Below are 11,059 nucleotides of genomic sequence, written 5' to 3'. Positions count from 1 at the left end.
CCGCGCAGCACGCGGGTCTTCACGCGATGCTTCTTCTCCGGCAGGATGGTCATCTTCACGTAGGGGTCGGAGCTGCCCGTCTGCTCGTCCACGGCCGGCAGGCCGCTCGCCCCCACGATCGTCACCACCAGCGCCTTCTTGGGGAAGTTGTAGTCGACGGCGAGGCTGAGCGTGCCCAGTGGCAGCGAGGTGGGGCACAGCGGGGTGGACGTCTTGCTGGCCGCCTCGCTGCTGCCGCTCAGGCTCCTCTCCAGGCAGCAATAATCGGCTCGCACGGGCAGCGCCCTCTCCAGCCTGGGAGGACCGGCGGGGGGCACCAGGTGGTTCATCTGCAGCTGGGCGCCGCCCTCGGGGTCGGCGTCGACCAATAGGGCGCTGGCCCTGTTGGTGCAGTGAGACCACGCCCCCAGGGCGTGGCGTCGGCCTGCGCGGATGATCTTCTTGCTGTTGCTCAGGGTTTCGGGGTAGATGCTGATGCCCTTCAGCATGTGAATGAACCTGTAGGGCGGGTCGGTGGGCGGGTCGTACGGGCCGCTCGTCAACTTGAAGCTGCCCGTCATTCGACGATAGTGACGCTGACAGCAAGTCCAGAGGAAGATGGCTACAGTCACCATGACAACCAGGACTCCTGCACCAAGGAATCCTGCCAAGACGGGAGAGACCTCTGTGTGTGTGTGTGAGAGAGAGAGAGAGAGAAACACATTATCATCAAATAATGTTTCAGACTGCATTGTATATGGTCCAGATGTAAATGCCAAATATACACACCCCAAAAAACATAACCATATAATATTTCAACACTAGTGGTTAACACAAAACTGCTTCTGAAGACTGGTGATTTTTAGTGACGTATGCATGTACACGGTGCGTATGGTGTACTCTGTAGTGGTGTATGTACGGTGTGTGTATGGTGTGGTCTGACCCACTTAGATATGGGACATCGACACAGGGAGGTATGTGCCCGTGTGTGTGTGTGCCCATGTGTGTGTGTGCGTGTGTGTGCTCATCTGAGCACAGTGCCTCACATCAGTACCACATGGATCACAACGAAATACTGTCAGTGACCAAAAGACCAAAGGGGGAGCACAGGGCCGTGTGATGCAAACAAAGCCAGGAAACCATGGAGACGGATTGGGGAGGGGAACTTTTGTACCAGCACCTGCATGGTTGCGTTATCACTAACATGGCTTTGGAGTTCAAGCCGAGGGCTTGTGGTTGCAGTGTAAAGCTTGGTTTATACTTGACGCGAGGGTCCGCGCGGCGAAAATGATGTAATCGCTGTGGCTCCGCCCGTGTGCGAGGGCCTCACGCGCTTTGCGCCTCAGGTTAATTGCCTGAATGAACAAAGTCATGTTTGCAGGGTTCATACATCTTTAATTCAAGCACTTGTACATCACTTTCAACGTCCATTTCTATATTTCCCAGCACGGTAAACTTAATTAAGTTAAATATGTTTACATATACTCTAAATAATTCGCTTTTTATCATCATTATTTAATGATTGTTTATTTTCAAAACGCCCAATCTTAACGTCTTCACGTTCTCTCATGTTTCGTCCTGGAATTACAAGAGGCTTGTATTTGTTAACGTAATACAAGAGAACTGTTCAGTCAGACAGATATTTGTTGTGAAATGAAGTAGTTACAATTTCAAGCATTTTCAAATACTTTAGCCTAAATTCCAGCACTTTTCAAACCTGAAACACAATACAACATTAAAATTCGTCAGGTAAATGTTCCTTCCCCTGTTATTGAGGGGTGTTTCTTTATACTACCACATATCGTTTCGGACAACACTGCAAAGAATGTGACGAGGAAAGTATAAACGCCTCCTCCGTTCGCGGAGGTTCACGCGAGGTGGGCGGAGTCGAGCGCTACGGTCACTCGCGAAAGTATAAACAAGGCCTAATGTGACGAGTGCTCCTCCGGCGAAACCTACCCCCCCACCGCCCCCCACCGCCCCACTGCTCCGCGCCCCCCACCACCCCACGCCCCCCACCGCCCCACTGCTCCGCGCCCCCCACCACCCCACCGCCCCACTGCTCCGCGCCCCCCCACCACCCCACCGCCCCACTGCTCCGCGCCCCCCACCGCCCCCCACCGCCCCGCGCCCCCCACCACCCCACCGCCCCACTGCTCCGTGCCCCCCACCACCCCACCGCCCCACTGCTCCGCGCCCCCCACCGCCCCACCGCTTCCACCGCCCTGCGGCCCCGCCTGTCCTCTTGCTTGTTTCCGACCCGTTTCCTGCCTGCTGGGGCGGTGCTGATGGAGTCTAATGGAGTGGATGCTGAGAGCAGCACTTTGCTCCCTGATCACCGGGGCCCCGTGGTGAAGGCTGAAAGGAGATCTACTCCAGAACGTCACCTGAGTACCATTTCCAGAAAACACTGGCAGGTGAATCTGCACAGCGTATTTATAGTGGAGCTACGGCATTGTGCCGCCAGGGACTTAGTTAAAAGGAAGAAAATGCAGGCCATTCCCATAGCCTTCTCTGATTGGCCAATGTGCTGCAGGCCATTCCCATAGCTTTCTCTGATTGGCCAATGTGCTGATGCGTTTTTCTCATTGATCCTGGGGTGTTCAGAGCAGTCAGGGTCTGAGAAAACTAAACCCAGCGACAGGATCTGCTCATGCCCCAATGGTCTGGGGCAAAATTACACATCATTTTTGGCCCGTTCGCCTCTGTAGAAAAAGGCCATGTTAATCAGACAATGCTGGACCAAGCTTGGGTTAGCTTAGAGCTTAGCTTAGAGTTGACCTATATTATCATCTTCATGTCGTCGTCATCATCATCATCATCATCATCGTTATCATCATCATCTTCATCATCATCCCTGTCATCATCGCTGCCTGTCAAGCGTTCATAACTTTTATTACCGCCATGAATTTCATGACTTATTCTCAGCCCTCGATGGTCCTCTCTCACTGCAGTGGAGCCAGCCAGACAGCTTGCTTCACCATGGTGTCCATCTCCCCCCGTCCCCCTCTCGTCCTCCGTCACGGGTCTCTCCCTTCCCTCCTCCCACTTCTACTGGGGTCTGTGTGAAGAGACCCCCTCCTGCCCATCAGTCTCCTTAGCAACAGCAGGACCACTCCAGTCATGGGCTCAGAGAACTGACTGGAATTCTGATCAGTGCTCAGAGTCTGTGAGCTGGTGGGAACAGGATGTATCCCAGAAATCAGCACAGAACAGCCAGCCAAGGGGGGTGTCCAAGTCAGGGACACTCACTCAGAGAGTGCTGTGTGTCCTACACCCAGAGAGAGTGCTACATGTCCTACACCCAGAGAGAGTGCTACATGTCCTACACCCAGAGAGAGTGCTGTGTGTCCTACACCCAGAGAGAGTGCTGTGTCCTACACCCAGAGAGAGTGCTACATGTCCTACACCCAGAGAGAGTGCTACGTGTCCTACACCCAGAGAGAGTGCTACATGTCCTACACCCAGAGAGTGCTACATGTCCTACACCCAGAGAGAGTGCTACGTGTCCTACACCCAGAGAGAGTGCTACATGTCCTACACCCAGAGAGAGTGCTACGTGTCCTACACCCAGAGAGAGTGCTACATGTCCTACACCCAGAGAGAGTGCTACGTGTCCTACACCCAGAGAGTGCTACATGTCCTACACTCAGAGAGAGTGCTACATGTCCTACACCCAGAGAGAGTGCTGTGTGTCCTACACCCAGAGAGAGTGCTACATGTCCTACACCCAGAGAGAGTGCTGTGTGTCCTACACCCAGAGAGAGTGCTACATGTCCTACACCCAGAGAGAGTGCTACATGTCCTACACCCAGAGAGAGTGGTAGGTGTCCTACACCCGAACACAAAAAACCAGCATCAGCACATGTACACCAGCACTTATAGCTCCATACAGCTCAAAGTAACACTGACAACAATATGAATCTAAGATAGAGTCGGTAGACTGACAGAAATACAGACCAACCCCACGGACTCTCACATTAGAACATGAGGGTGACTGTCCTAACAGGAGGATACAGTACAGGACATGGCCTTAACAAATGAACAAATAATTATTGTTACCTGCAGTAATTCTCAATGGTAATCCAAAATGCCCTTGTCATTTATTATATCAAATTTGTTCTTACATAAAATGGATCTGTAAATAGTCAAAACTTTATTGGATATCACTTTAATGCAAGCTTAGCCAATACTGCAGAAAGGCTTGGCAGAAAGCCTCCTTCAGTTAGTCTGCTGAGGATAATAAAGACCAGGAACGCACACACACACACACACACACACACACACACACACACACACACACATACGCGCGCACACACACACACACACACACACACACACACACACGCACAAAGTCAACAGCTAAACCCCCACATAAACCCACATAGAGACACAGAAAAATATCTCATTGAGCTATTCCATGGGTTTACATTTCTAAGCCCTTCAAATTAGAGACGGCACCAAAAATTCTTAAGCATTTGAATGTCACCCAATATTGATACTGATGTGATTATATTTCATTAATAAAAACTGTGGATGCATCACATATGCTATAAACCAGATAAAATGAGTTAGTATGATAAAATAAATAAATAAAATTATATGAATAAACATTTTATCATATACAAAAACTGATCTCTTCATGATCTCCTCAATAACAAGTTGGTTTTTTCTTTCTACCTGAGCCTTGAACAATTACTTTACAGCCAAATGAGAAACAAAGTCAATTGCCTTATTTAAAGAACTGATTAATTAATAATCACTGTTGGTTACAGATCCATGGTGGTGAACAGAGATTCTTGTTTAAACACTCTCATTAGGAGACAGATAACCTGTTCTCCACACAGGAATCAAAATGATAGCAACACAAGGCATCACATATGTGTGAGTACATGGATATTTGCATCTGAATATGTTAATTTTAATATTAATGTGAAGCACTCTTCAGCCGCTATCATAGTGACCTGGCTGTCTCACATGACCTGGCTGCTATCATATGACTTTGGTGCACTGCAGCAAACAAAAACAACGTGTGTGTGCTGGACACATTGTCTTGGAACCACACTGGACCTAGTGAGAGCCAACGTCCGAAAACATACAAAAAAAAAAGAAAGAAAGAAAGAAAAAAAAGAACATTTCAATTCAAAGTTCAATTCATTCTTTCTCTTTGACTTCACCACGGTGCTCCCTATACCCCGTCTGTGTATTCACACTCAGGGGTAGAGTTCATGATTTCTGTTGTGATAAAGGGCTAAATAAAGTGTTAAGTAAACATATAGAAATGATGATAGCAATTGTATTATCTTGGCTTAATGCCAATTCAATGTATTATGAGCATTTTCTTCATAACAAGCATTACAAAAGTATGAGAAGTATGCCAATATCTCAGCTAACATTACATAATTATTGCTACATTTTGCCATATTGTCATGACTGGTTTGTCTCCTTTGACGGCATATGATGCCAAACACTGAACTAAAACAAGGTTACTGAACTTCACTGCTGCTCTAGTATCAACGCAGGCAAGTACTCTTGCCTACAGCACACTGTGAGTAGCTTTGATAACGAAGCACTATTGTTTTTGAATGTGACCAACTGATGTGTGAAATTAAAGTTGTGAACAACGACTGCAGACAACTGCAACCCCTTCTATCTCAGTTTCAAGGAACAATGGCACACTCGAAAACAAATGGTAGGAGAAAAAATTATAAATAGGATTGAGCCCAAATCTAGAATTAATGGACTGGCATTTAACATTTTCACATACCATTTTCCATTCTTCATCTGAAATGTCTGTTCCTTTTTTTCTAAAGGTTCCTTTGAATTATTTACTAAAATATTGTATATATAGTATATATGTCCACTGCAATAAAACTGCTAGAAATGTTTTGTAGCAATATAATATATGTTGCTGTAACGCTGAGTGCAATGTCAAAAACGGTGTAGATGAAAAACACTAACGTTAAATTTTATTTGAGTGAAGTGCAGACAGTGCACATTTAAACACAACATATACACGTTTGAGACTCTAACAAAGACAAAACACAAGACGTTACACATACACTTTAACTAACAAGCACCTCGTGAAACACGTTAGACTAATGACACGAGTGAACACACACACACACACACACACACACACACACACACACACACACACACACACACACACACACACACACACACACACACACACACACACACACACATGTACATACACGGACACGGACTACGTAAACACACCCAAAAGGGGAGGGGTCCGGGGCTGTAACGTGACACTTGCATAACCCTGCAAATGTATGGAGGGAATTACTTTCATCACTTTGCTCACCAACTCTGAACTGATTTGAGACTTGACTGGTCTTAGTCTGACTTGGTACTGGACCAAAGTTGCTCAGCCCTTCGTCTGCCCAGGATGTGAGGACAGGACCCCTTACGCCTGGATATTGATGGAAGACGTGTTGGCCTGGAGGGACAATCAAATGTGCCTGAACTTTGTGATAGACTTTTATAGTATTTCTAACAGTTGGATTTTGAGTATCTCTTAGCAGATTCTCCAGTGGTTTTAAAATTGTGAACTGATTCTGACTTCCTAGAAGCAGAGTAGCAAATGTGCCTGTCAACTCTGCTCTTGAGTTGCAGTTCCCGATCAAGGCGTCTTGCCAGCAGCAAAATGATATTTAAAAAGCCCTGGGCAAACATCCTCATCTCTACCCATCCCAACTCATTTGAATGATCTCACCTCTCTCTCTCTCTCTCTCCCTCTCTCTCTCTCTCCCTCTCCCTCTCCCTCTGACCCCACCCTACCCTCTCTAAAGACAAAGCCTGGATGTCTCCTCAGTTCAACTGGTCACTGCCGCCCCTGCGAAATCTGATGTCACATGATGTCACATTTTTGGCATCATCTTATAAAGGTAACTGCTCCAGTTGCTTGGATACAACCCCACGGAGGGAGGGAGGCAGCGGAGAGGCATGAGCTTCACAGGGATCCTGAGGGCTGCTGCCCTCTGTTTTTGCCACCCACTCCCTTTAATTTAGCCTCACACATTTTAACCATTAATCAGAGAACTGGGTATGGCAGTGGTATCTTTTTGGGTCATAATACCGCATGACCTCTGCGGTTTGTGAGTTAGTAGTCACTGCTGGATTGATTGGTGCTCCACAATTTGTGCATTGGTCTTGTTTAAACAAATAATGAGGGCAGACAGAGCCAGCATTACCATCATCACCATCATCATCATCATCATCAACATCATAGTCATCCTCCTCATCATCATTAGCCTGCACTGCCCTCACAGTGGTACACATGACTTTACAGCCACACTCATACAATTAGACAGGAGTGTGTGGGTACCGATGATTAATAAGCATGAATTGATTGAACCCGTTTGTTAATCACAGCAGGTTGGAGGAGAAGAGAGACGGATTGTGAGAGGAGGACAGTCACACACACACACGCACGCACGCACGCACGCACGCACGCACGCACGCACGCACGCACGCACGCACGCACGCACGCACGCACGCACACACACACACACACACACACACACACACACACACACACACACACACACACACACACTCTCTCACACACACACACACTCTCACACACACACTCTCACACTCACACACACACACACACACACTCACACACACACACACACACACACACACACACACACACACACACACACACACACACACACACACACACACCATTCCACGAGGCGGTGGCACAAGACTACATTTCTGGCTTGTCCACAGAAAGTCGAGTGCTTGATAAATCCATGCAATGATAAGCTGCTGTGCAGTGTGGACACTGTATCTCTCCAGTACCTGCGTAGCCAAATTCAGCCTCTCTTCAAACTCTCCACTAACGTGAGCAGCACAGTAGGGTGCTGCCCTGGAAATGTACGGCTTTGTGCGGACATGTTGCCGAGAGTCACTGCCCAGCGCGGACACAGAGAGGCTTGTTACTGTCACACCACAGCACCACACGTCTCTCCATTACAATTCTGCCTGTTGTTCCTCTATTACAACTTAATGTACACACGAGTGTGTGTGTGTGTACGCACAAACACACACACAAAGACAAAGAAAGCTCACCAGGGTTCTATGTCAGGCAGATCTCACAAAAGATACTGTATATATATACATTTTTCCACTGAGCAAGTCATGCAAATGAAATCATGACTTTTGCAAGGTCACATACACTGTTTGTGCAGTCAATCAAGATGTACATTTTCAGAGGGGACAGGACATTAGATTTGTATTGATGTGCTTTGATTAGATGGAATTGAGCAGGCTGGTGTTCATCCAGTCTCTCACTGCTATGTCTTGTGTTGTCTACTGTTAGAGACACCAGAGGGTGGGTTGAATTCACTCACCAGAAACCTGAGATCAGGTTTGTGTTAAAAGAATGCTTATACTGAGAACAAGCAATACATGCAATAAAAGCAATTTTGTGAACATGTCAGCATTGTCAGTTGAAGTTATAAGATAAGAATGTAAGAAACCAATAGTAACTTTTTGTCTGCAGGGACAAAGTGCTTCAGCTCACACTAATCAGCAGCTACAAAATCAGACCAGTCTAGAGTCAGTTTTACACCAGTATAGTCAGACTCGGACCACTCCAATCTAGAGGGTGTTTTGGCCCAGTCTAAGTCTGTCTAGAGATCATTCTAGAGTCTCAAATCATATCAGTCCAAAGATGGTTTTTGCTCAGTTGACAGTCAGTCTATTATCAGTCTAGAGTCAATTTCAGACCAGTCCACAGCAAGTCTCAGACCAGTTGAGAGTTGGTCTTCCACCAGCATAGAGTCAATCACAGGCAAATCTAGTTGGTCTCCAGAGTTGGTGTGAGACCACTAGAGGATCAGTTAAAGAACAGACTAGAGCTGGTGCCAGACCAATCCAGGAGGTGTCAGACCAACTTTGAGACCAGTGCAGTCAAACTCAGGCCAGTACAGGATTAGTCTCACTCTGGAGTTGGGTCCAAACCATTTTAGCATTAGAACAGTTCTTGTCTTAGAACTTCTTGTAGAAGTCTTAAGTCAGTGCCAGACCACTCAAGTCAGACTCAGGCCAGTCTACTCAGTCTCAGTCCAATCTAGATTCAGTTCCAGACCAGTCCAGACCATCTCAGACCAGTCCAGACCATCTCATACCAGTCTAGATTAAATCCCAGACCAGTCCAGACCATCTCATACCAGTCTAGATTCAGTCCCAGACCAGTCCGGTCTGCCTTGGCTGCACTGTTTTCCCTTCCTGCTCAGCAGCATGTGAGCCACTCCTACGTTGTGGGCTCTGTTCCCAGACTCCCTACAGACAGACTTTAAATATGTGATCCTGTCTACATCACACACATCCAGTCATCATCCACACAGTTTGGATCTCAATACCTACTGTGTCAATACAAAGTAAGGATAAACATAATTTTATACATAAAACAATATTCATTAATGTGCCATTAATAAATTATATTAAATATTATAACCAATATTAAAATTAAAAGTCTCTTTGGATTTGATAGCTGTATGTAAATAATGTCTTCAATTATAATTTGTGAATACATAGTTCACATTATTTATTAAGTAAACTATGTAAAAATGTAAATGTTTGGCTTATAAATCTTCTCATTTAGTTTCAAAATAACCTTTAGTTTTCCAGTGAAATAATTTCTTAATTAAGAAGTCACTTTTATTTTGTTTAATTAAGACCTATTTTTGTTTTTTAAAAAGTCCAAACCAACCTGAAACCCCAAATGAGTATGAAAATAGTATTATTAGAGGGGATGCGGAAATATAGTTATATAATAACAGATAACTCCATAAAGACCCTAGGGTTTTAGAGAGGTCAAGGTTTCTTTGAAAGGATACACTTTTGCAGTACAGTACACTGTGTATTGTACTACAATCTGTACAGTACTACTACCACCATAGTATGCAAAACAGCCTACAACAAGCTTACAAGGCAACATATTAAAATGTTGACATGTTAATAATAATAATAATAATAACGTTTGTTTATTCGGACTTAAAAATATATTAATAAAGCCGCACAGCAGATAAAATGCAGCCAAAATTGCATCAAATATGACAGCCAAAGAGCAGCCTCGTCCTTATCCTTGGTGTTGAGTTTTGGGCCCCTGAGAGATGAAGTGCATGTGTGCACACAGGGCCGGTTGATGCGCCGTGAACAGACATCACGTCATCCTCGCGAGCGCACGAGCGCACTCAGCGCGCGGAACAGCGACGCTCCATTAACACCAGTGACGTGGGCCAAACACCTAAACCTGCTTATAGTGTCACGGTGTCCACACCACACAAATACACGCAGTGCTTTATTCTTTTATTCACTTTGTACGTTACGAGGAAGCCATAACGGTCTAACGTGGAAAATCAACGATTACAAGTGACAATAACAAATTCAAAACCAGTGAAATTGACTACGACGTTTAGAAACGGCACATCGTAACTCTGTAACCCAGTTCGTTGTTGAATGTGAAGATATTAACGATGTATTAAACAGCTCAAGAGTACACTCTATTCCTCCAATTAGGCCTAGTGGGGAAATACGCCTGCTTCGGCCTGGAAGGCTGTGTTATGTTTAAACACACGTAATGCGTCCTTTTTAATAGCCCACTGAATGTTATTGTGAATGAATTTGTTTAAGAGTGTTGTCACACCGTGAGGTTTGATGTGGAGCTACACCAGTACAAACTACACATAACAGCCTTTAAACGCGCCATTTTATAGCCTGACCACAGATTTAATGAAAATATGCCGTTTTACTTACCATAGGTGGGTCGTAAATTGGTCATCTCAGCCATTTTAGGAATCCAACTAGGTCGTGCTCAGAAAACTAAAACAAATAAATAATAAAAAGGAAAATGTAAAAAAAAAAAAACACAACTATTTTATTCCCGTGAATGACGCCTTCATTCCTCTCTCTCGTTCCCTGGGTCCGCCCGAGTGCACGAGCCTGCTCTTTCTCGCGTGCTGCTCGAGGATGTGCACGCGCCCACCTTCTCTCCTCCGCGAGACCCAAATGATGCTCAGAGCGGATGTGGCGCTAC

General features: G+C 45.7%; 1 protein-coding gene across 1 annotated transcript in view; it reads right to left on the bottom strand.

Annotated features, from left to right (window-relative positions):
- syt11a (synaptotagmin XIa) overlaps positions 1-11,016 on the bottom strand; it is a 17,232-nt gene extending 6,216 nt beyond the window's left edge. The window contains exons 1-2 of the mRNA XM_077008192.1: positions 10,780-11,016; positions 1-664 (exon numbers count right to left, since the gene is read on the bottom strand). The exon at positions 1-664 is cut by the window's left edge and continues 211 nt beyond it. Coding sequence (XP_076864307.1) covers positions 1-664; positions 10,780-10,813 — 698 coding nt within the window. The 5' untranslated portion in view covers positions 10,814-11,016. The remainder of the gene's footprint in view (positions 665-10,779) is intronic.
- Between the last annotated feature and the right edge of the window lie 43 nt (positions 11,017-11,059).

This window comes from Brachyhypopomus gauderio, chromosome 6 (genome assembly GCF_052324685.1).
Source record: "Brachyhypopomus gauderio isolate BG-103 chromosome 6, BGAUD_0.2, whole genome shotgun sequence".
NCBI lineage: Eukaryota > Metazoa > Chordata > Actinopteri > Gymnotiformes > Hypopomidae > Brachyhypopomus > Brachyhypopomus gauderio.
Note: the sequence above shows the minus strand (reverse complement) of the source record. Positions and strands in the feature narration are given on the sequence as shown.